At 31.8% G+C, this 27,701-nt stretch overlaps 1 protein-coding gene across 1 annotated transcript; it reads right to left on the bottom strand.

The window, feature by feature from the left end:
- Positions 1 to 287: 287 nt before the first annotated feature.
- Positions 288 to 26,607, bottom strand: LOC139517745 (tetratricopeptide repeat protein 27-like). Its single transcript, XM_071309122.1, has 24 exons — positions 26,421 to 26,607; positions 24,173 to 24,353; positions 23,103 to 23,229; positions 22,410 to 22,550; positions 20,667 to 20,769; positions 20,174 to 20,213; positions 18,904 to 19,028; positions 13,005 to 13,120; positions 12,415 to 12,524; positions 10,953 to 11,022; positions 10,350 to 10,463; positions 9,643 to 9,738; positions 9,017 to 9,139; positions 8,116 to 8,289; positions 7,784 to 7,837; positions 7,325 to 7,423; positions 6,340 to 6,392; positions 5,564 to 5,642; positions 4,285 to 4,371; positions 3,521 to 3,634; positions 2,494 to 2,577; positions 2,007 to 2,118; positions 1,455 to 1,555; positions 288 to 442 (listed from the first exon to the last, which is right to left on the bottom strand). Exons 1-24 carry the CDS (start codon positions 26,512 to 26,514, stop codon positions 323 to 325), a joined length of 2,517 nt encoding a protein of 838 aa, XP_071165223.1. The 5' UTR covers positions 26,515 to 26,607; the 3' UTR covers positions 288 to 322.
- Between the last annotated feature and the right edge of the window lie 1,094 nt (positions 26,608 to 27,701).

The raw sequence follows: 27,701 nt of genomic DNA, 5'->3' as shown, positions 1-27,701 counted from the left end.
ATTTGATTCATACAAGCTTCCATATGACCATTGAGGTTGTTCATTTCAAATTGTAACTGTTATTTAAATCAGTCCATAAAAATATAATCTAATGGTCACAGGTAACATTTGGCTAGTGGATATTTTTATTACATTATTTCTTAGAAAATGAGCTAATTAATTCTTTCCTTCAAAATTTATTAGTCCTGTTAAGGGCATCATAATATAAAGATATCTGTCTTTCTCACAAAAAAATTACATGTCATATGTAACGTTGGTCTTTTTGCCTAGTAAACAAAAACAGATGATTATTATTTTTGAATATTTTATTTTGCTATATCTATCAGCTACCCTTGAGAAGAGTTATTTTGTCTATAATTTCAGTCAATGCCTGATCAAGAGAATCACAAACATCTTTAACCTCAGGCTTTAGTTCTTCTATCAATGGATCTGTATGTTGTTGCTGAAAGGAGAAAATGATAAATATCAAAAATGGGACAAGACAGAGAACAATTGAAAATAAATACATAGCATTAAATGATATCCATAGCTACACAGGCAAAAGTGGCACATTTACTCGTATAAGGAGCAGTGCTTTTATACCCAATGTGTGTTTTGATTTCATTTCAATCTATATTCTGTTTATAAAACCTATCGCTAAATACAGTGAAACCTGTGTGTATCTAATCCCTTCTAGATAGAAATAACCTATCACTAAATACAGTGAAACCTGTTTGTGTCTAATCCCTTCTAGATAGAAATAACTTATCAATAAATACAGTGAAACCTGTCTGTATCTAATCCCTTCTAGATAGAAATAACTTACCTAAATACAGTGAAACCTGTGTGTATCTAATCCCTTCTACATAGAAATAACTTATCTAAATACATAAAAACCTGTGTGTATCTAATTCCTTCTAGATAGAAATAACTTAACTTAATAGACAAACATAAAATTACCAAAGAAAAACAATTATATATCCTAGTACATCATCTCAGTTTAGACAGGTTAGACTAGTTTACAACAAGCTCAAAAATGTAGATTTAACTTCTAACTAAGTATTACTGTGCAAGATCTTTGAGTAACGATAAATGGGTAAATCACTCAATGAGTGTGTTGCAATACTTATGGTTTGTAATCTAAATGGCAATATCTATGGAACTGACACTAACACAGTGGACACTAATATTGATTTGCTTGAGGGAACATCTATTTAAAACCTATTAAAGACCAATAATATAAATGAGCAACACGAAGGAAATAACAGTGAGGTACATCATACTATAAACCAGATTAGCACATTGTGCAATCAGATCAAAAATGATGATTCAACTATCAGTGTTCCCCCTTAGCATCTTCAAATACAACCTTGAGATTTTAAATAGCAAAGTTTTGCAAAAAAATTAAACATCACTTTAATGATACATTCTATTTCAAATTAATCGGGCCTTGAGGAAAACTTAAAACATTTTACCTTAATTTTTGTGACCACTCCTTTTAACATGAGTTTAGCAGACGACAACATCTGTACACCTTGCATGCTTGTTGAAGCTTTTTCACTACACTTTGTATACACTGCAATAAATATTTAAAGTTCTGTGAAGCAAACAATATCAACATATAAAACTAAGTTCTGCCATGCTTATGTAAGAGAACTATATTTGTTTGAATAGATCTTTTAAAAGATTTATTAACTACTAATTATTTACATTCAGATGTGTTAAACTGTTCCTTATTATATGCATATCATACCCATCTGTTAATTAATGTGTTGTACCATCATTCATTAAATATTTTTTCAACATTCTAAATTTTAGAATAGTGCCTCTCTCACATTGACTTTAAAAATGTAATTAAAGTAGAAAATGTAAGGTCATATATCTTTTCTATACCTTTCTCACTTATTTTTTATGGATGACTGAGGATAATATACTCCAAGTAATGGCAATAGCTCACATAAACCAATATATGACTATGTAAGCTAGAATGCCATCTTTGTGTGGTATAGAAATTACATCAGACTTACTATCTGCTAACTCTGTAGACTGTGTGGCTACCTCTTTACACCTGTCTAAATCTACCTGCCAATTAATATCTTGTACTACACACCTGTGTGATTTCTGAAGGTACTGTAACACCTGAAATCAAGTTTCAAATAATGATGGGTGGGAGAGAGCTTATATCTAAGCCTTAAAAATAGTATATATCCTCAAAAACAGAATTTTGAATGATAAATGAATTAGGTAATACATTACTTGATAGTAATACCTATGTGTCCATGCATGCATTTCTTTTACAATCCAACTGTATGTCCTAAAACTGTCATTTAACATACCAGTTTTACTTTTTGGTAAATCATGTAAATTCCTCAAAACAACATTTCTATGTATAAGACATCTTAAGGCAAAATAAGTTTTGGAAAATTTGTGTGTTGCATCATTAAAACATACTGAATAATGATTAAAAAAATCTTTTACAAATCTGAAAAAAAAAAAAGAAAAGACAAAACTTACTTTTTGTTGTGTTTCTGAACTGTTGTCCGTTTCGTGATTAGTTAACTGACCATAATGCTTCCAGATCTTGGAGTTATTTGTTACCTGTTAGAAAGATTAATTTATCAATGTGTCAGCTTTGTACAGTGTTTATAAACATTGAATCAGTAGATTTATATGTACCAGTACATGCATATGAGGATCTAACAATAAGCCAAGATTATATTGATATATTGAATCATCTTTGAAGATTTCAATAAACAAATATATCATCCTTATATATATCAAACATCTAACATATACATGTGTGTATTCAATTATGAGGTCAAATATTTGTATATTAAAATGTATATTGCAGGGTCTTATGTAAAGTAATGTGGTCAATTTGATTGACAGTTTAGGAGGTGGGGCATTGTAATCAAAGGTCTACCTGGTCTCTGATCAGATTGTTTAGTGATAATGACTGTTGTCAATCATACTAGTATTGTATCAATACCCAATAACCTAATCAAATTGATTAAAAAAAAGCCTGCACATCAACACACAGTTTTTGGTGGGGTTTGTGTTGTTTATTCTTTAGTTTTCTATGTTGTGTCATGTGTACTATTGTTTTTCTGTTTGTCTTTTTCATTTTTAGCCATGGCATTGTCAGTTTGTTTTAGATTTATGAGTTTGACTGTCCCTTTGGTATCTTTTGTCCCTTTTTTATGACATACATTCTTGAATGAACTGCTTCATAACATACCCATTTTTTTTCAATTTATATGTGTATCATGTGCACATACATTAGAACCATAGGGAACTATATTTCAGTGTGAATACATTTAGTAACAGTAGCTAACCTGTCGTATTGTTAGGGAGGCCAGTGCCTTAGTAAAGATTTAGAACAAGTTCTAATCTTTCCAAAAACTACCATGACCAAATCTTTAACCCAAAGCGGGACAGACAAATCAGAATTAGATGTTTGATTGGACAGACAGACAGCTTGATTACCATATATGTGTGCAAGGGTATAAAAATCAATTTCAGGGTATGTATAGCAAATTACCTTGGATGTGATTCTTCCAAATAATTCTTGTAATTTCTGTTTAAAACTGGTTCCTGGTTTACCATTACAATCTGGTATGTCTTCTACAACAACTCGCACTAACACTCCTAGAACCTGATATCAAAACAATGAATTAATATTAAATTGTATATAGAGGGGGATAGGACCTTTATCGGGACTCCGGGGTTGGGTGTTTTTAAGCTCGGGATTTCGGGATTGACCCTTTCGGGATCCAGGAATTCTTTTTTCAAATTTCGGGACCTCAGGATTTTGTTTTTTTTAATGCCCGGGGTTTCGATATTTCGTGTATCCTGAAACTAGATTCTTTAACAACTGTTAAAAGGTTTCATTTTTGTTTAATCGATTCATCTTGATAGATGTAAACTATCTGTAAATCAGAATCCTCCTATATCATCCTAATCCAAACAACAGAAACTAATAATTCTAAATAAAAAATAATATTTTTTTTCAATGAAATTCAATTCATTTAGTATGCATAGTATTTCTTTTGTCTTATGATAGGTTTGCAAGTATTTGGTTTTGATGATTTTTGATTTTTTTGTATTTTGATACTTTTATTTCCCTTTATACTAAAAGCATTCTTTACTGGCTGGGTAACAGAGGTTGCATGGACAAATTCAGATTATCAATTATGGAACTGATGCCACGAAAAGTTTGGTGATATCTTAATAAAATAAAACAGAGTTGTATCAGAATAACATTTCATTTTTCAGAAAAAGTATTGTGATTTTCTATCAACATACCTCTGGGTCCGACCATTTGTCTTTAATGTCCATCAGTCTGTGATAGGAATGAATAGCTTCACCAAATTCACCACAGTCTGTACAAACCTGGAACAAAGAGTATATAACATTTATATTTTATCTTATGAGAAATCTTGGGTAATAGTGCATGATATTTTTAGATGTTGAGACCTGAAAAATTATCAATAAATAAGAACAACTTATAAGAAGCTTAATACCTGTGAATTTAAAGAAAAGAGTTCCAATATCCCCTGATTTGCACATATAATATCTGTCCAAGGGCAATAACTTTTAAAAAAAATAACCTTTTAACATTTTATTTAATATGCTGCAAGAAATATAGCCACGACATCAATAACAATTTTTTTTTATATATTTTCAAAGGGGGAATAATTCTGTAAAAAAGTTAGTTGGGACACTTCCAAGAATCTTCTCATATACTAGGAGAAGTTAGAAAATTAGCACTAATCAACTAATTAACGGGAGTCCCTTATGTCTATTCTATAGAAAATTGCATTGTAAGCACTCGCAAGTCTACAAATCTCTGTCTCTGGGGATATTTATGAAATTCATAAACTGTAAATTCAGAAATTATTGCAAGATTTTTATTATTGCGAAAAATGCGACACAGTTGTAAACACAATGATTAAAACTTGCATTTTGAAATATTTTATATGAAATAAACAGGATTTTTCTCAAAATCGTAAAAATAAAAATCACAATAATAAATGCACACAATAATTTCTGAATTTATATACAATGTCTCTGAATATTTTAATTCTTTTTTTGAAAGTTTCCAAAAAATTGAACCATACGATTTATTGGAAAACTTATATTGTATATATAGCAGTTTGACAAACACTAAATTCTATCATTCTGAAGTTTAATATTTCCTTAACAATAGAACAATATTAAACTGTTCAGCAGATTTTTACATGAATGAATGTGACCTACCCAATTAGACTATTTACTGGATTTGTTATAACAGAAGCAACACGATGGGTGCCACATGTTGAACAGGATCTGCTTACCCTTTCGGACAACCCCTAATTTTTGTTGGGGTTCGTGTTACTTATTCTTTAGTTTTCTATGTTGTGTCATGTCTTCTATTGTTTGTCTGTTGGTCTTTTTCAGTTGTAGCCAGGCTTGGTCAGTTTATTTTTCGATTTATGAGTTTGACTGTCCCTTTGGTATCTTTCGTCCCTCTTTTACAGAGTTTCTCCCTGTTATGTTACGTACCACCTTCAATATATATATAAATTTTTTGTAATGACATTACCAACAGATAATTTTCCCAGATCCTCCAATCTTCATAATTGCATTTCAATGATTCTTTAAGAGCTGCACATGCTTTACTCCTGAAAAAAAGAAAAGCCCTGTGTTTTAAAAACAAATCAGGACTTCAACATTCCATTTTATCCGTTTTATCCTACAAAATTTTAATCCTAGTATTTATGAAGAGTTTATTAACAATAGAACATATTTATATCAGAAAGATTTGCATTTGTAACAAGATTTGGCAGAAAAAAAACCTTCTACAAGATCTAAAAAATAGTTTGATGTATAGATAACATTAACCCCTGACTGTATCTTCATGGTTACTGCTAAAAAAAAAAAAAAAAAGACCTTTTATTGGTAAAATACAGAATAACACAAAAAATATTTGTTTCCAAACTTTGTTTTTTGATACTGTTATCTAAATCATGAAAAACGTTTCAGTCAAAGATTCATAAAACTAAGGTTTGACAACAGCATTGCTGACTAAAACCTTTATTATAGATTGCAAAAAAGTCACTTTGTCAGCAAAATAAAGAATATTGTTTTCAAACTATGCTCTTGATATTGCCTTATAATCATAAATAAGCTTCTATCCAAGTTTCATAAAATTTCTGGAAGGTTTCAACCGTTTGACAAATCTATTGATGTCTAAAAACTTTAACCAAAGACCAAACCTTACTGCCAAAAACACCAAAGACTGAACCTTAATGTCAAGAACACCAAAGACCGATAATTGAGATATGTTTCTCAGGGAAAACTTCTGATAAAACTACTTACTTTTCTTTCAGTTTTATATATGCTGATGCTAAGTTATTCCAAGCTTCATAATTCTAAAATGTATAAATGTCATAAAATACCGTTGTTTTCAGATTTCAAAAAAATGTTTGTCTCTATAAACATTATAAAAGCAATATGCAGCATATAAACAATTTAATACAAGGTAATCAATAACATATACCTTGTACTTGGAGAATGTTCTCATTTATGTATATTTGAAGATATTTGGACTTTTCTCCATATTTTAAGAAATCTGCATAAATCATATGTTTTAGCTTTGAACAGTATGTCTATATACATATGTTCCTGGTTTAAGTGAAATTCTACTTTTACAGAGTTAGAAAAAATGGTCGGTCCTGTTGGTCCTGTCGATCAAAATGAGGCTCGGACCAGTGTTTTGAAAGCTAGTGACGGTCCCGTTGACCGCTTTAAAAACTGCTGTTGCAGTGCCTTTTTTATCAGTATTTAGTTGTACTGCAACTAATTCCAATACGTGTTTACATCGGTCATCAGATGTACCTGCTGCTAATTTCCGGTACTGGTTTCCTTTTATAAACAAACTGAAACCTACAGAAAAAACTAAAGCGCTGATGTACACGTGGTCTGCTAAATTTGTTCATGTAGCCATCCCTGGCAAACAATCGGTGATTGAACCCTTTGATGGAGATAACAAATACTGAGAAAGTAATTCAGATGATGAAATGGATAGTGAAGATAACTTTAATTAAGAACAATCAGAAGAACAGAACTGGTCCTTCATTGTTAATTTGTCCGTGGCTGTGAAAAATAAAACTAATAATAATAAAGTTATTTTTCGATAAAATATGTTATTATTTTTATTTCAGGATAAAATTGACAGAGTTTTTAGGACTGGCTAAAATTTTGTAGGACTGACAAATAATCTTGCTTTGTCAGTCCCATGACCGACGGGTTAAAAAAGGTTTTTTGTGAACTCTGTTTTAAACTTAAATAATGTATGACTTACATCTGTGTCTATCATAACACAACGTTTGAAGGCTTTAGCTGCTAACTTATTATCTTGTGAAGCTGTGGCACAACAACCATATGTAAACCATACAGGAGTCTGTAAAACAATTAGTTTAGAGATATATAAATAAGATCAGGTATGACTGATAATGAGATCTCTCTCCACAAGTGACCACATGATGTAGAAGTAAGCCAGGTCACCTCCAACAATTAGCACATAGATAGTCTAAGAATAAACAGTCAAGATATCATGTAGATACATGTCTATGTAAGTATAACTTATTTCTGTCAGATTTTACCGTCCTTCTTCTAAAAATTATCTGTGTTGATTTAAAAATTACTGTGCTTTTTAAAATATTGTCAATCAAAATTCATATTTTAAATTTTTAGTTCATGAACTTTAAAATATTTTTCTTTTCTAACTTATTATGGGTAATCAAAGATTTGTATCACTTACCTGAAGGGAGTTTACTTTCAATGACTTCTCAAAACACTCCAGTGCCTTTTGAAACTACAATAAATTAATCAGAAGTGTTAACAGAGAATTTGATAAACTGGATTTAATATAAATATAGTGGAACTTTTATGGCAAGCAAATTATCTCCCTTGTTTAAACAAATCATTATTATACCTATTTTAACTACACATTTCCCTCTGAATAATATTTCTGATCTCCATTGTAATTGTTCAATAATAAAGTTTTGTGCAAAATTTATTAAATGGAGCATTTAGTTTTTTCATGTCATCTTTTTTAAAGGCCACAGTAACACCATACATAGCCATACTTACATTTTCTTCAGCAAAGTAAATATAACCAAGACATCTCTGTGACCTTGCATTATGATGTTTAGACATTTCCCAAGCTTTCTCGTAAAAACTTTTATCTCTGGTAACATCTCCAAGAAAACACCACATATTTGGAGTCTCTTTGATTTGAAGTTGTTCTCTTATCACTGTTTCTGCCTGGAAAATAGGAAACAATTCAGTTTATTTTAAAATTATATCATTTACCTTATGGTAAAAATAAATTATTTAAATGCCCAAAAAGGCACAAGCCTGGGACAACTGTGCTAGGGCGATATAGCCAATCAAGGTTGTTAAAAACTCCTATCATCATCTTTTTATAGACTTTATGCAGTGTTAGGTCATTTCTTCATGATAGAGCAGTCAATTCATCCTGGATGATACAATTGATGAATTAAATACTATATTGAAAAGGGACATTTTGAAAGCCTCAGAAGGAGTTAAAATCAGACATGAAGATAACACTGCCTGAATAATTTTTTAAATGTCTAAATATGACTCCTTTTAGCATTATCCATGACAAAATCAACCAATTTCATCATTTCATTATACCTCAGTATATAAATATGTAACAATGTAAATCAAAGGGAGACAACTAATAATTTTCAGATATTTGATAATTAAAAAACATTACTGGTTCAATTAAAACTAAATCAGTACCTATATCGGATCTTTCCTTTTGAATAAGACTCTAAATTTTGTGGCAAAACTATCAGATAAACAGTGGTAGTCATTCATGCCTGAATGGTTAAAGAAAAAGTATTTTCTCTAATTATCATGATTATCCTTTATCCTAATCCTCAAGCATTAAAAACACAATTATATTTTTAGGACCCTTGTTATGGGTTATTTTATTGCTCTCTAAATTGATTTTATGTAAATTTACCTTTTCCATCTTTCCAAGTCTTTGATAACATTTTATTGCATCTTCCCATAATTCCAAACGTTCAAACAAGTCTAACGCTGCACCAGTAGCACCAAGATCTAGTAACAAGTCTGCTAAATGTTTCTGTTCAAAGAAAATTTTATCCACGGTTGATTCAAAAATATCTTTGACATATGTATCCTATGTATGATATAAACATTGCATTGGAACCAAAAATTAAGTGGGGAAAAAAATATGTTGGGCCACCCATATCATAGGATTTGCCTGATATTTACTTGGACAGCCTCTTTAAAGTAACTTGAAATCATTGCCACAAATTTAATCAGTATTATCTACATTTTCGACTTTTGCTTTTTATAATCAACTTTTGAAAAATGAATGTGTACTATGTTCTGTGATTCACAAGATTTTTAACTGTTTAAAAGTGAAAATCGTCAATTCTGTCATCATTAACAACATATTAATAAGCTTTGGATGAAGAGTTCATCAGTAAATGCACTGACACTGTTTTTTGCAGCCACCGGATCACTGCCCGGATGCATGCCAGCCAAAAATCCCTAAATTAATAACCAATTTTTACGTAATTCTGGTTAAAAAATGAAATAGCTGCACTAAAAAATTCATACCTGTACTATCCAGACAGGTGGAATACCTGCACTATAGAAAAGTTGTAACCTTTCACCTGCTGGTGGGTCTTGTTTTTTAGTCTGGTTAACAAGCTCCTGTAATAAATATTTAGAACATTTTAAATCATTTTAAATTTCTACAATTCCAGGTGAGTAATAATCAATTATTTGGCCTTAAAAGAGTGCTGCTGGCTACATGTTACTGTTTTTTTTTTATTATACCCTTCAGTAAACACAACTACTATCATTGGAACTAACTGTAGTCCAGGGCCCTAACAATGTATTTAATATTCTCAACAGAATTGCCTGTATTTTTAGGGACAATTTTATGCATGCTGTCTTACATTAAAAGCAGGTGTATATTGACTGGTACATTGATTATGGTTTAAGTGAACAACAAGTCTCTGAAAGGTAAAAACTCTCTTCTTGGCAATAATTTACACCAGTTTTGTCATAACGTTGAAGACAAAAATGTCTAAAGCTTTGTTCTATAAGGATACACTTCTTTGAAGAAAAAACTACAGAAAGTTAACAGTAATTTTTTTTTAACATTTTTGATTCTATATACTATCAGAGATGTTCCAGGGATATACAATTTCATACTATTTTAGATGTGTTTATTAAGAAGTAAAAATTCTTATCTTTCAACTTTGTGATTTTTTAAAAGCCTTTTATCCAAATGTAAATAATGATCAAGTTTCTTATACCTCAAGTTGCATCATGGATCTCTCTACTGTTCTCCTTCTGCCCCTCTGAAGTAAACATCTACGATACAAAGCACTTATACATACTGACCAACACTTCACTTGTGAAAGAACATACTGAAAAGAAAAAATTATCTTCTAGTTTCAAATTGACCAACACTTTTCTTGTGTGATAGAACATACTGAAAAGAAGAATATTATTCAGTTTCAATCTTTCAACAAATTGTTGGAATGTTCTGTAATGGATGTTTACCAAATATCTTATTTTAGTCATGTCTCAATGCTTGCGCAAATCAGTAATCATTAGAAGTTGTTACTTTCCAAGAATGTTTACATGGAAGTAAAAAAAACTTCTTTAATTTGATAATGACTTATGTGGCAAGGTCAAACTCTCTCAATTGAAATAGGATTACATATGGTTTATACATATGAAGCTAATTACTATTGCCTAAATTGTTCTTATTAAAAGCTTTTTTTCACAAAGTTATACATAAATTGCTGCTACTGGTTTTCCTTTCAACATTATGAAAACAATGTGTCTTTCAATCTACAGTACCATTTCTATGCTAGGAAAGTACTCTTTCATCACACAGCACGTTTTCTTACATTAATATAAGCCATAACTTCTTCCTCTGTAATTTGTTCCATATGAGCCTGACTTCTTCTATGGTCCTCCCTGAAATATTACTTCTATTATATATTTGTTATATAACACAATGGGAATTTGTCACTTGTTAAGCAGTTTGGTTGGGTTTTTTTTGTTTTTTTTTTAAATTTAGCATTGATTCTACATTTTAACAAATAAAATTGTTCATGCCAAGCTATAAGTTTTGGTTTCAAATTTTTGAAAAATAAAACATTGGGTACTCATTTGTTTTACAGAGCAATGCTTAAGTTCTATTCTACAAAATATGAGGCAAATGTATACACAAATTATGCTAATTCAGTTCTAGATATATAAAATACCACATCTGTGATGTCATGGTAAAGTGTATTCATCTCTGGTTGTGAAAACCAAAGACATTAAAAATGTGTATTTGCAGCATGTAGACTAAGCACTAATCATTCAGTAGTAGAAGCTAACTAGTTAAATCAGAATGTAATAATAATTCAAATCTGTTTGCAGTCAAAATGACTTTGATTTATTACAGAAAAATCAGCTAAATGTGGATTATAATCTATTTGACATATTTATATTAAAAATTTCATATGGTTGTCACAATGTAAAACTTATTTGGCAAACGAATTTAGTGATGAAGCTCTAAAACCTTCATATAATATCAAGCTGCTGATCTCTTTCAATAAATATGACAGGAAAATGTGATGACAGATGAATTTGTGTGATTTTTGTTATTGAAACAATTCATTTGCTCTGTTTAGCTATCTGAGAGAGACTTGATAAGCTGGTTTTAAAGAAAATGTGATGACTAATGAATTAAAATATATTTCTGAATTTTTAGATAAGCTTAACAGGGTGAAGGGAAGAACAATTTTTTAAACAATTAATACTAATTATAGAAATTCAAATATAAAAGAAAAAAGTCAATAAGTTACCAAATAGCACATTAGTTCATGAATGCACTATGAGTCCATTATCTGTGTTTTCAGTCACAAGTTGAATTTTTTTCATTATTTTAGTTCTCAGATTAGTTATTTTTTATTACATGACCATGGAATTATACTTATTGAAGTTAGATAGAAAATGTAAGGAACTATATTTTTTTAAGAGTTGTCATTTCTTTTTGATGCAAGGTCATGGAAAATTTCTTGACAACACCCATTGTTGCTTGACATAAGAGGAGTGAAATCATCGATTTTTATTTTATACATGAAATTATCATGTTTTTTTCCAAATCCTGGTAATTTATTGCAACTAATGTCATACAGTTAGTATTCTTGTTTAAATTGTTTGAGATTTCGAGCGGTTTTATTGCTGACTATGTGGTATGTGATTTGCTCATTGTTGAAGGCGCACAGTGACCTATAGTTGTTAATTTTTGTGTCATTTGGTCTAATGTGGAGAGTTGTCTCATTGGCAATCATACCACATCTTATTTTTTATACTTACATCATTCCAATGATTAAGGACTGTTCTACAGGAGACAACTTAACATATGATATATCTCCCTCATCAAAAGAAATGGCATCCATTACTGTTTCATCATCTAAGGGTAAAATCTGAAATAAAAAAGATTTTTTCAAATAAGAGCTTTCAACAATACTGAAGTCTATATAGCTATACACCATTAACCATAATTTATCCTGTTACAAACTCAGGCAAAAATAAATTCATAGGTTTAAATGTCAAATATTCACACATATAAGTCTCATAGAACTTGCAATCATAAAGCTTAATGTTAAAATTCATTCCCATAAAAATATGTTTGAACGGAATTACTTACAATATGTCATTGAAATAAAAGTTTGTTTGGTACAAGAAGAATGCATTTACCTTAGGTAGACTAGAAGGACCCTCTGAGTCATTTACTACATCTGTTTCCCTGATAACCCTCAATACAAGCTGTGACTTACTTTAGGTAGACTAGAAGGACCCTCAGTGTCATTTATTACATCTGTTTCCCTGATAACCCTCAATACCCTCAGTATCATTTATTACATCTGTTTCTCTGATAACCCTCAAGACAAGCTGTGACTTACCTTAGGTAGACTAGAAGGACCCTCAGTGTCATTTATAACATCTGTTTCCCTGATAACCCTCAATACAAGCTGTGACTTACTGTCCTGTTGAAATCGTGTTCTTTTTCCCATTAAACCTGTTAAAATAGAAAGAAAGTTCAATCTCAATTCTGTATACTAGGTCAATCCTATCTTAATAAAACACTTGCAGTTATCTTTATTTGCTAAACTAGAGGCTCTAAAGAGCCTGTGTCGCTCTTCTTAGTCTATGTGAATATTAAACAATGGACACAGATGGATTCATGACAAAATTGTGTTTTGGTGAAGGTGATGTGTTTGTAGATCTTACTTTACTAAACATTCTTGCTGCTTACAATTATCTCTATCTATAACAGTACTTTCTGTGGAAAATGTTATTGAAAATCTTCAAATTCTAAGAAAATTGTTAAAAATTGACTATGAAGGGCAATAACTCCTTAGGGGGTCAATTGACTATTTTGGTCATAGTGACTTATTTTTAATTCTTACTTTGCTGTACATTATTGCTGTTTACAGTTTATCTCTATCTATAATAATATTCAAGATAATAACAAAAAAACAGCAAAATTTCCTCAAAATTACCAATTCAGGGGCAGCAACCTAACAACCGATTATCCGATTCATCTGAAAATTCCAGGGCAGATAGATCGTGACCTGATCAACAATTTTACTTCCTGTCAGATTTGCTTTTTATGCTTTGGTTTTTGAGTTATAAGCCAAAAACTGCATTTTACCCCCATGTTTTATTTTTAGCCATGGCGGCCATCTTGGTTTGTTGGCCGATTTACCGGACACATTTTTTTAACTAGATACCCCAATGATGATTATGGCTAAGTTTGTTTAAATTTGGCCCAGTAGTTTCAGAGTAGAATATTTTTCTAAAAGATTACTAAGATTTACGAAAAATGGTTAAAAATTGACTATAAAGGGCAATAACTCCTAAAGTGGTCAACTGACCATTTTGGTCTTGTTGACTTATTTGTAGATCTTACTTTACTGAACATTATTGCTGTTTACAGTTTATCTCTATCTATAATAATATTCAAGATAATAACCAAAAACAGCAAAATTTCCTTAAAATTACCATTTCAGGGGCAGCAACCCAACAACGGAATGTCCGATTCATCTGAAAATTTTAGGGCAGATAGATCTTAACCTGATGAACAATTTAACTCCGTCAGATTTGCTCTAAATGCTTTGGTTTTTGAGTTATAAGCCAAAAACTGCATTTTACCCCTATGTTCTATTTTTAGCCATGGCGGCCATCTTGGTTGGTTGGCGGGGTCACGCCACACATTTTTAAACTCGATACCCCAATGATGATTGTGGCCAAGTTTGGTTAAATTTGGCCCAGTAGTTTCAGAGGAGAAGATTTTTCTACAAGATTACTAAGATTTACGAAAAATGGTTAAAAATTGACTATAAAGGGCAATAACTCCTAAAGGGGTCAACTGACCATTTCGGTCAAGTTGACTTATTTGTAAATCTTACTTTGCTGAACATTATTGCTGTTTACAGTTTATCTTTATCTATAACAATATTCAAGATAATAACCAAAAACAGCAAAATTTCCTTAAAATTACCATTTCAGGGGCAGCAACCCAACAACGGAATGTCCGATTCATCTGAAAATTTTAGGGCAGATAGATCTTAACCTGATGAACAATTTAACTCCGTCAGATTTGCTCTAAATGCTTTGGTTTTTGAGTTATAAGCCAAAAACTGCATTTTACCCCTATGTTCTATTTTTAGCCATGGCGGCCATCTTGGTTGGTTGGCGAGGTCACACCACACATTTTTAAACTAGATACCCCAATGATGATTGTGGCCAAGTTTGGTTAAATTTGGCCCAGTAGTTTCAGAGGAGAAGATTTTTCTACAAGATTACTAAGATTTACGAAAAATGGTTAAAAATTGACTATAAAGGGCAATAACTCCTAAAGGGGTCAACTGACCATTTCGGTCATGTTGACTTATTTGTAAATCTTACTTTGCTGAACATTATTGCTGTTTACAGTTTATCTTTATCTATAACAATATTCAAGATAATAACCAAAAACAGCAAAATTTCCTTAAAATTACATATTCAGGGGCAGCAACCCAACAACGGAATGTCTGATTCATCTGAAAATTTCAGGGCAGATAGGTCTTGACCTGATAAACAATTTTACCCCATGTCAGATTGCTCTTAATGCTTTGGTTTTTGAGTTATAAGCCAAAAACTGCATTTTACCCTTATGTTCTATTTTTAGCCATGGCGGCCATCTTGGTTGGTTGGCGGGGTCACGCCACACATTTTTTAAACTAGATACCCCAATGATGATTGTGGCCAAGTTTGGTTTAATTTGGCCCAGCAGTTTCAGAGGAGAAGATTTTTGTAAAAGTTAATGACGACGGACGACGACAGACGACGGACGACGACGACGGACGCAAAGTGATGGAAAAAGCTCACTTGGCCCTTCGGACCAGGTGAGCTAATAATAAAACACAGAGTTTTTGCAATTAATTAAAAGAACGTTAATATGACCTTTAGTTTTCTAAGAACCTGAGTTTATCATTTATAAACTCATAAGACGGATAAACCAGTCTCTGGTAAAAAAAAGGTACCTTTGAAGATGGTGAAACCATCTTCTTTTATTTATGGTCATGCACATAGTTGTTGAATTAGCTGCTAAATAAGCACAGTTCTTTTTATACGAGTTTAACCAAAGTTTACCATTCATTAAATATGCAAGCTGCTGACGATGAACATTTGGTTAAGATTTCATGGAGCATCAAAGGATACCATGCTTTCCATATACGACCACCAATAAACATAGACTTAAATATAGAAATAGAAAACAACAACCGGTATGATGAGAATGCTGTCTTGGTAAAGATTCCAGACTTAGTGGATTTACCGGAACATGTTCTTAACCAGCTGCCAGAGGGAAGCAATCAACGACCTTTGAGGCAGCTGGCAGGTATGTCAACACAATGCAAATCAATTTGATCTTGTTTAATACTGTCATCACTATTGAAGGACAGAGGGATGGAGCGTTTTAAAGCCAGGGAATTCGAGAAAACCCTTATCGCGATTAGGGATCACCCATTTCTGAGGGCTGCATGTCAGGGGTTTCTTGATTACCAGGGCATTTTATTTTTGATTATTTGATTACAAAGGGCATTTTATATGGTTATTTGATTCCCAGACCCCCTTTTTGATTATTTGATTACCAATTTTGTAGCAAGTTTAATGATTACAACCAGAGTCTTAGATGCATTGTTAAGTCTCTGTTACAACTGAAAACCTAAGGACAACGACCAAAAACTTGATGATTACAATGTCCAAATATTTTAATGATTATTTGATTACTGGTTACCCCCCCCCCCCCCCCCCTCTCCCCCCCTCTATATTGTTCGGTAATCGTGAATCAAATATTTATTTCAATGGGAAATTCGGGATTACACATTTTATTTCATGGGAGTTCAGATAACAACCCCTCCTTCCCACCCCAACTATCAGTTTGGCAGACTGGCAGACATTCAACCAATTTAAAAAAAAATCGAAGCCGGCTGGCCAAGAGGCTGGCCATCACATTATATCTCACGACTTCAGGGCATATGAAGGGGAGGGTGTTGAACATAGAATTCATTGATCAATCTAGAAATGGCAGGGACAAGTAGAACATGTAAATTACATGTCAGGACCTGCATGCGTTACCGTCATATTGCTAATTGCTATCAGTATAAACATGATAAACATGATATATTATTTTTAAATTACTAAGTTGAACATGTAAAAACTAATATAGTCAATTCTCCATTATATACACATCCTCAGTATGCACGATATGAGTTTTAATAATAGTGGTTGAACATTTTTTGAGTTGCGATTGGTTACAGATTACACAAAATATGGTTTGTGGTTAATTTCTATCTTATTTCATTTTTAATCATACAGATATGGGAATGATTTGGATCCAATTAGACATGTTTTACCCCACCAACGGTATTGCCCCTGTTCAGATTGTCAGTAACCTGCTACTTGGTGTGGGTTCCACCTGTTGAAAATCAGGCAGTGACCTCGAAATGTTATTTATTATAAATTTACCCAATTTTTATGTTCTGGTATGTGTTCCACCTATTTGTATTATTTATTTTTTAATTCAGATTTTTTACACGACATCACCTTACACTTCACCTCTATGTTCTAATTAAAGAATGATAAAATGTGTTTTCTTTTTTCATTCGTAGGAAGGCCAGTAGGAAGAGTACCAGCTAATGTATGCAAGGCATTTAAACAGCTACTCCAGACGCAAATGGCCAAAAAAGTGATTTGCAGGTATACTGGCATGGCTGCTCCGAGTCGCAATCCCCCCTCACACCAAAGATTCCACAGGACAAACAGGATATTTGATATACCTGGTGGAGGAGCTGAACTTAGTTGTGATTATTTCATTTTGATAAATAAATCACACTTCAGAGAAGCCATGAGAGTTCTAGAAAACTGCATTCCATTCAAGGATCTTGATGCAAGGCTTTCTGCATAAACTTTATTACTTCCAATAAAAAAGTTGAAATCTGACATTTGTTTAAAGTTTTATTTTCTTGAACTCCCAACAATGGAATAAATGAACAGTTAACATAGAAAAAGATCACAAATTAAAGGAAACACATGTAACAAATAAAACATATGGCCTGTATGGATTTTTAAACAACACATTTATCATATTTTGATAAATAAAACGAGTAGTTCAAAACTGCTCTGGATTTTTTGCAAAAAAGGGGGGCTGTTTTCCTCAACAATAAGTTATGTTTGTGAATTTATGGTTTTTCAATGTCATATTCATGTAGTATTCATGAGTAAAGACAATTATTTTGAGGTATAATATATGACATAACAGATTATGGTTTGCTCCAAACTTTTGACTTTAGTGAAACTTTATTGTCTTTAAAACCCCCTGATTCACAGAAAATTATGGGGAACAAAAGGTCCCCATTGTCTGTTTTTCAGTTTGAAACTGTTGCCTTCATCTGGTGCCTATGCATTTCATCCTTTAGGACCTCATACTATTTTAATGCAGCCCTCCCCCTTTTCAAAATGTAATGGAAAGGCACGTCCATGCTGACTCTGAGTAACGTAAACATAATTAAAAAATTAAGAACGATTATCCGTCTACATTGATTTAATTTGAGAAGACGGTAAATCCATCTAGTGTGCTTTAGTGTGTAGACGGAAAGTCCGTATAGTTTGCTTTTATTTGTAGACGGAAATCCTGTCTAGTTTGTTTTTAGTTGTAGACGGAAGATCCGTATTATTTATTTTATGTTGTAGACGGGGAATCCGTACAGTTATTTTTATCTCTGTTTTTGTTCAATTCGGTCGGCTTCGGTCGCTGTGTTAAAACATTTAAATGCCGTTTGTATTAGGTTTTTTCATTAATTTGGAATGTTTTCTTTCTGATTTGCAATTATCAAATTGATAGAAACACGCAAACATAAAATATTTGGACTTTTCTACCCACCGATATCGACACTTGTGTCCTCCATTTTGGTGCAATTCTGGATTAAAATAGCCGGAAATCTCGCGAGATCTCGTAAAACTCGAACGGAGACTACTTTAGACAAGGGGGTTTCCAATATATTTCTAATAATAGGTACGCTCAATATATATATATACCGAACGGAAGAAAAACTGAGATCCGTATTGATAAGACGGAATATCAGTCTGATATAAATAGACGGATAGCCGTTTTGGAACTGACTGGTAAAATAAAATGTATTAATTTTTCAAGAAGGCAACTGACAATTTCATCTATATAAAAATAAGGAAGATATATGGTATGATTGCCAATGACACAAGTATCCACCAAGTTTCCAGAGTCTAGTTAAACAATACCTGTTAATTCCAATGTTAACCCTGCTACTTTTGTAGCTGTTTTAAAATGTTCTTTGGCCCTCTTGTACTCATAAAATGTGTGACACAAATACCCAGCTTCTAAATTGAACTGTATAATCAGATCTCTGGAAGAAACATAAAAGATTTATTAAAATTTCTCATTACAGACTGACTAATAATGAGTATCTTATTAAAATACAAACATAAACTCATGATTCATTTTCAAATCATACATAATTCTAATACAATAACGTTTGTAACGTTCATTTTGATTGGATAACGTCACTTTCTTACATGGCATCAATTGATGCTATGGGACGTAAGCGCAAGGGCAGACGGCATATGACTGATTTTAAATACATGTTTTAACGTTGTTTTCTGTCAGTTTCATTAGAATGGAGATAACAATATTGTATTTTAAGCTCTGGCGGCATCAATTTGGGATTTGATAGTCGCAAATACCCGTTTACTGTCTCCGCCAGTTATTTCCTAACTAATGATTGAACTGAACTTTCTGTGAAAGTACTGACTTTAAATCATACTGGCAAAATCATTGTCACTGTGGTAGATACTTGATAAGATTGTTGTTTCTCCTTGTCAATGTTACCTGAACTGACAAACAAAGTTAACATTCTATTTGCAATCCCTGATTAATATGTATCATCATTATTTGTTACTCAGTATTATTTGAGTTTGCCTAAAAAGCACTTTTAAGTTTTAAAATTAATGTGAAATTTTTGTCATAATTTTTCAGAAATTTTTTCTTGTATTTACTAAAACAAAAACAGAAGCATAAACAAATGTTATTCTTTTTTATTGCTATGGATTCATTTATGTTTGTGGGTACCAATTTTCATAGAATAAGGAAAACTTACACGTTTGTTGATATTTTATTGTGTGGTACATGTATTGACAAAGTCTGATTATAAGTCTATACAAAATTTGTCACTCATTAGCATTTCATTTCATGAAAGTTGATATACAATGAATAATAATGAAGCCACAGTAGTTTATACATGTTATATGAGAATTAATAAAAAAATAAATATAAATCTGTCAACTGTATGAATGGAATTAAACTAAGATATAAATAAAGGTGATTCAATCTTTATCAATATTGAATATGAAGTGTCCCATTGCCAGGAAATCAAACTAATGTTTGGGCTGTTGTAAGAGAAAGAAACGATTATTTTCATAATGTTCTTTTTGAGAAAACTTTGTACAGTCTTTAAAATAGATAAAGAAATAAGAAATTTAACTATTTATATACCTGTTGGAGTCATCTGTAAGGAGTGGTTCTCTTTTTGATACTACAATAAAGAAAAAATATGTTTCAAACAACCTTCAATTGATTTTGAGAATTGAAATAAAATTCAGAAGATTCAAGTTAAGAGCCAATCTGCCAAAAAACCATGCAAAACCGTCCGAATGCCACTTTTGCCAAATGAGTTCATATTTGGCACATTGGTGCACCTTAGTAATGTAATTAACCACACAAAATATTTTTTGGAAATTTTGAACCGATCTTGATTTTTTTGGGGCGCCATTTTTTAACAGCTGAAATTGCTCGAAAACAGCAAAAATAAGCCTTTTTTGGCATATTTCGCTGGTTTAAATAAAAAAACATAATTTAAAAGACTTAAATACCAATGTGTCATTTCGGTCAAACAGGTTTTAGCTATCACTAAAAATAACACCACTATTATCAGTTGGGTTTACTTTGTTTATGCAGTTTAAAAAAAGACTTTTAGTTTACTACTTACAGTCATCCATTAACTGTATGCATGTTGCTTTGATGGTAGGAGATTTATCATCCAGTATATACTGATGTATGGCTAAACATCTCATTAACCACCAGGACCAAGTCTGAAAGTTACAGAAAACAGTCAATATAATAAATGGTAGAGATTTGTTACCTACTATTACTGTTATGTATTTATACATTTCTTTGTGTTACTTTTCAACACAGACATATCACTTACAGACACCAAATGTTAAGCTTGCATTGTAAAAGATTGCTCTGAATAATCAGAATATAAACATAATGTTATATTGAAAAACAATTTAAACAAGAATGTGTTCAAAGTACACCGATGCCCCACTCGCACTATTATTTTCCATGTTCAGTGGACCATGAAATTGGATAAAAAATATAATTAGGCATTAAAATTAGAAAGATAATATCATAGAGAACATGTGTACTAAGTTTCAAGTTGATTGGACTTCAACTTCATCAAAAACTACCTTGACCAAAAACTTTAACCTGAAACATGCACTGTCATTTTCTATGTTCGGTGGACCATGAAATTGGGGTCAAAAGTTTAATTTGGCTTTAAAATTAGAAAGATCATATCATAAGGAACATGTGTACTAAGTTTCAAGTTGATTGGACTTCAACTTCATCAAAAACTACCTTGACCAAAAACTTTAACCTGAAGCGGGACAGACGGACGGACGAACAGACAGACAGACAGACGCACAGACCAGAAAACATAATGCCCCTCTACTATCGTAGGTGGGGCATAATAAAAATACATATATATGTTGGCCATTGCTGGTTATTCTATGATATGACTGCTGTGTGTATGCAAAACAATATTTAACCTCTAATATTTCAGAAACTTGTTCAAGAGCTAGGTCAATTTGACTGAAGATATATAAGCCCAAGCAGATATACAACATAAAAATGAAGAAATTGACCTAGCTGCCGACTTCTACATAAGCAGTGATGAAGAAGAAATGGAGGAAGAACCCGCTAACTACATATACACCGCCCAAATTACACAGCAGTAAAACTCCACAAATATTCGCACTACCAAGGCCTAGAAGAATACAGATACACACCAGGAAAATATCAACACAACACAGAAATCTATGGAATAGACACAAATTTTAATATCCAGTGCTACAGAACAAGAAAGAACTAACTTACAAACTTTATTTATTTATTCATTCTAACACTTACATTTTATTCTATTTATATACTTAATTCTATTTTTAATTTACTTTTACTTTCACTTTCACAACGTCACCATAACTACCATTATTTAACTTATACTTCCGGTTAAACCGCTAACCGCAAAATTCATACTTCACTGTCTATTCTTTGTATAATTGTCCTGATGATGCCTATCAATTAGGCAAAACATGTAGACCAAATAAACAGCTACTTTGCGATGAAAACATGAGTGTTATTGTCTTTATTGTCGACATATTCATTTTTTTCAAGATGACTGGGAATACCTAGCGGTATCCACTAGTTTTTACCCTACCGCACAATCACCACTTCAGGTGTTGGTTCACTTATATTTTTACTGAAGATATATAAAGTAAAGATTGCTTTGCAAGTTTTCCTGCTAAAAGTCAATGGTTCTCTCCATCAATGCTGACTGCCATGGTTTGTCCAAAAGTGCTGAAAATGACATTGAACATCAACTATCAATCAATAAATAAATCAAAAAGTAAATTTCTAAAATAACCTCAAGAGGTAAAATTTCTAATTTTACCTGTAAAGATTTGATACATTCCCTATGTTCAAGTAATATTATTCTGGCTATATATAGATATTCTATTCCAATACATCTACTGTATATTTCTTCACCATCCACATATAAATCTGTCTCTATACTTGTCCTAAATGTATGGTCCTGAAATAATATATCATTAAGATAAACAAAAATTGAAAAAAAAACCATAAATAATAAAAATAAAAAAATCTGTATAAGGGGAGACAATTCCCCAGTCATGAAAAACAATAACTATACTAACAGTTATAAAAACTTTCTATGACAAATATCATTTTATCTCTGAACATACAGATAGATTTATACTCAACCCTGTTCACTCCAAAGTTTCCTTATTTATATATTTTTACAAAATACAACTTACTCTAGGTATTATGAAACAAATAAATAATCACTTATTTAAAATTCCATTCCCATAATATATATCATGTATATACAACTTAATTAATTGATTATAGAGTTTTCTTGTTTAAACAAATATTTGAATTCAGATTTTGATAATCCAAGGCTATTTGATGGTATAGTTGGTAGTGACAACTTTAAGCAATATAGCTTGGTCTGTTCAAAAATAATTTCTATTGATATTGTTTTCTTTGTTTTCATCTTTAATAACATTCTGAAGATTCTTCATCTACATAATCATTATAAAGAAGTGATTCTAACATTATATTTTACCTTTCGTTTCTCTTTGATATTAGATGACAACCATTCATATGTGTCTGTTGTGTTGATTGGACCTAACCAATTATTCTGTACAAATGTCTGCAAGCATGAAACTGCTATCCCTAACAGCTCTAGTTCTCTAGGAATTAATTGTATTCGTTATTTTACAAAATTGTTTTACATGTATATAAAACAGATGATCAAATACAAACTAGATTTTACACTTTGACAGAATTCATTTTCCTGTTTGTCATAATGGTCAGCTCACTGTGGATATCATAATCCAAATAAAGAACAACATGAACAAACCACATATACTTTTTCAGAAAAGATAACAAAGACATGCTAGTACAATGAAACTAACCAAACCCTGTTTAAATTAGGACTTGTTATAGGTCCTACTTTACAACCTCACTTCCAAAATTTCTAATATCAAATGCTGTACATGTATGTGTTAATCAAACAATTGCCTCATATCTTGACCTGCACAAGAATGAACATTGATTGATAGTTTAGTCTTAGAGGCATGATTTTTTTTTATTAGTTGTAAGTGGCTTTGAACTAGCTGTCAGTAACTATGCGTAATATTATATCTGCCTTTTTGTTGTTGGGATATACAAGAACCCAGCCACATCCACTCTGTAGTACTTGTATTTGTAACCATCTGATATGTTAAGCCTTTTTTCAACTGAGTTTTATAGTTCCTTCTTATGGTATACTGTTACACCACTGTCCCAGGTTAGGGGAAGGGTTGGGAACTTGCTTACATGTTTAACCCCACCACATTCTGTATGTATATGCCGGTCCCAAGTCAGGAGCCTGTAATTCAGTGGTTGTTGTTTGTTTATGTGTTGCATATTTGTTTTTCACTAAATTTTTGTATATAAATTAGGCTTTAGTTTTCTCTTTTGAATTGTTTTACATTGTCATTTCATGGCCTTTTATAGCAGACTATGTGATATGGGTTTTGCTCATTGTTGAAGGCTGTACGGTGACATATAGTTGTTAATTTCTGTGTCATCTGGTCTCTTGTAGGTGTCTCATTGTCAATCATACCACATCCTCTTTTTTTTAATACTTACCTCAGTATTCTATCACCATTTTCTATAAACTGTGGGATATTATCCTGTAACAATAGATCTATTCTTTCTCTGTTGTTTGTATTCACACTAAGAACTTTTCTTGAAACTTCGCTGTTTAACACACTGTCAAATCTGGATTGTTGGAAATATCTTAAAATGTCTCGATCAGAATCAGTTATACCTGAAGAAGATTTGATACCAGAAACAATTAATTCAAACGCTATTTTTTCAGATCATTTGTTCATGCATGACAAGTAAGAATAAAACATAAAGAAGAAATCATAAGGCTACATTTCTAGAAAGTTGAACTCAAGCATTATAAATTAAACAAATTGTTCACAAGACATAACAATTACATTTTAAAACTCTGTCAGATATCAGTATCCACAGAAAGATATGTTACACTACATTTACCATGACTACCCAGACACAGTATTCTGACTAAGAGCAGATCAGTCTCTAACTCATTGATGTCCTGTTTTTAGTGGAGAAGCAGTATATCCAGTTTAAACCAAAGACTTTAAACTAGAATTACTGCTTCTCACCCTCTTACATTGTCATATTAAAATTGTAAATTGTAAATTGATATCCCATTTCATGTGTGACGGGATTGCTTCCCTTTGAGAACTTAGTAGATACTTAGTCAGACGTAAGCGGTTGAGCTAATGAAGTACTTCTTTAGCTCAGTCGGTTTACGCGCTGCCTTGTAACACAGAGGTCCCGGTGGAGACAAGCAATTTTGTAATGAAATTTGTGCTCTCCGGTTACATTGGCGCCAAACAATAACAACCCACGGTTAGAAGAATTACCTAGCCAGGTTAAAATATAAATATATAAAAGATGAAGATATCATCATTATAGAGTATAATGACTCTTGAGGTGGGGGAGTGTGACGGGATTGCTTCCCTTAGAAAACTTAGTAGATACTTAGTCAGCCGTAAGCGGTTTAGCTAATGAAGTACTTCTTTAGCTCAGTCGGTTTACGCGCTGCCTTGTAACACAGAGGTCCCGGTGGAGACAAGCAATTTTGTAATGAAATTCGTGCTCTCCGGTTACACATGATTTGGGTTATTTTATCTTTTAATAAATAAATTTGGTGTATTTACTGTCTTCTGATTGGTTAAAATTATTAGTTTTATTTTCAATGTTGTCAATTTTTATGGCAACACGCCCACTCTGACGTTGTGTATTCATACGCCAACATGTGCTTACGTTGTTATTGTTAATATGGGGACGAAGTCCCCAATAACAGTAGAAAATTCAATAAAAAAAAAAATACGGGAAAATTTCCCGAATTTTTCATTGTACTAATGAACTCAAAATCGTTCAATTTTTTTTATGTCATGTTTTGAAATCCCGGACCTGCGCAGAAATGTACAATATACTTCCTTTTTCCGGTCTCGTTTGTATGAAACTTTGAGTAAAATATATATTTATCAGTCTAGTATAAAATAGGAAGGAACGAGCAATACTTATTTCATTTTTAATAATTCCTTGATATGAAAAAACGTTACCTAATGATAGCGTTTCTTGTTTACATTGCATATGACGTCATAATTTAAATAACGTCACAACTAAAATCCCTAACAACAGAACCAAAATCGGAAACGTTACTGTATTTCCGTGTCTTTTTTTTGGACAAATAATTGAGTTACAAAAAAATAATTCATACAGACTTCGTCCCCATTTACAGGTAATGCCTGCCTCATATTATAAATAATATAAATAATATAAAAAGTTCTTTGAGCGTTATTTTTGATGAAAATTTATTTATAATGAATGGCAATAATTTATTTTGATTTTAATGAACCATAAAACTAATTTTTGACTCTTCACATTTTACATAATCCGCTTCGCGGATTATTCAATGTGAAGAGTCAAAAATTAGTTTTATGGTTCAATAAATTCAAAATAAATAATAGCCATTCATTAAATGGGGATAGTTCCCATTTACAAAAATCTTCCAGATTTAGCTAAAAAGACTAGAAATTGAGTGTTGAAAGATCCCCATTGAAGGATACCAAGGAGGGAGACTCAGGCAGATCCACATCCAGGCTGTCGATCAGTTCTTGTGTCAACTTGTGGAAAAGCCGTTGATCTTGGTTGAGTGATACATTTTTTTCTCTCTCTCAAAAAGTAATGATTAATCTTGAACCCTGTTGTATTGAATAAAACTGCATGATTTCATACAAATTATAGTTAATACAGAAAATAAACAAATATTACTGTCATTGCAAATCTAGATTACCGTCAAAATCTTTTAATTCTTCGACGTTTTGTGGCTCATTATTTGATAAGATGTCATTTTCAAACTCTATACACATCTTCTGTTTTCTTTCCATGGTTGAAAATAAACACAGACGTACTGCGAACCAAAATATTTTTTTTACATGTGAAAATTAATGGGAGCTGACATATTGGAATTTTTAAGTGTCATCTCGAATGCGGTACAACTATGTGTATATTTCCGAGTTTTCTATTTTTCTTTCATCTCTATTGTTTCTAATATTCTCATGATTGGTTCTTTGCTGTTCTCTTTTCTTTTTTTTTTTCATTGAATTATAAAACTTGTGTTTTAAAAAAAAGTATTCATATTTATAACACAAATTGCTACGTTATGGTTTGGTAATTTTTTATTTGAGGGGGGATTCTTTTGCTGTTGTTTAGGGACAATCTTTTGAATTTCTGTGTTTGGGGGTCAGATAAAACAGTAAAAATAGATGATCAACCAGAACAAATCTTCCTGAAAAGACTTTTTACAAGACCCACTGGTAATGTTTCCCTGGAGCTCTTTGCCCATCCTCCCCCTCCTTTGTCAAATTCATGGATCCACATCTGAATTTATTCAACATTCTCCAATGATTAAAAGTCACATATATATGGGTCTTTAACAATAACCAAAACATATTTTTTTTCCTAAAAAAATATTCTGATCCCCAATGTTGATGAAAATAAATGTTGTGGTCAAGCAGAAAACAACAAAAAAATCTGAATCCAGATTTTTCAAGTACCAAAATATATTTTTGAAAAATTGCTTTAATTTATTTTTGACTCAGACAAAAAACCATATCCACCTTAAAGTTCAATGGTTACTCTCTATACTAGATAGCAACCAACAACAACCACTGAAATACAGGCTCACAACTTCTAACAGGCACATACAGAATGTGACAGTGTTAATTTAATGTTCGTGAGTGTTCAACCATCTCTCTAACCTTGTATAAAAATATAACATCAAATCATAAGAAAAAACAGTAAAAATCAGTTGGAAATGGCTTGACTAATTAGATTGATACAAAGCGCAAAATTACTAGCATAAAGACAAAAGATACAAAGTACCAATCAAAGCCAAAACCAACTGACCAACTGATAAACATATAATTTCTCCCAAACTGAAGTATCAAACAGTATACTCCAATGGAATCAGTGGAAAGATGTCATAAACAGTCTGAGAAAAGCAGAAAAAAAACTAGAATTTTATTGTATTAAATATTAACGTTAAACATATTTGTTTTTCATTTATTTTTTT

Source organism: Mytilus edulis, chromosome 3 (genome assembly GCF_963676685.1).
Source record: "Mytilus edulis chromosome 3, xbMytEdul2.2, whole genome shotgun sequence".
NCBI classification, from domain to species: domain Eukaryota; kingdom Metazoa; phylum Mollusca; class Bivalvia; order Mytilida; family Mytilidae; genus Mytilus; species Mytilus edulis.
Note: the sequence above shows the minus strand (reverse complement) of the source record. Positions and strands in the feature narration are given on the sequence as shown.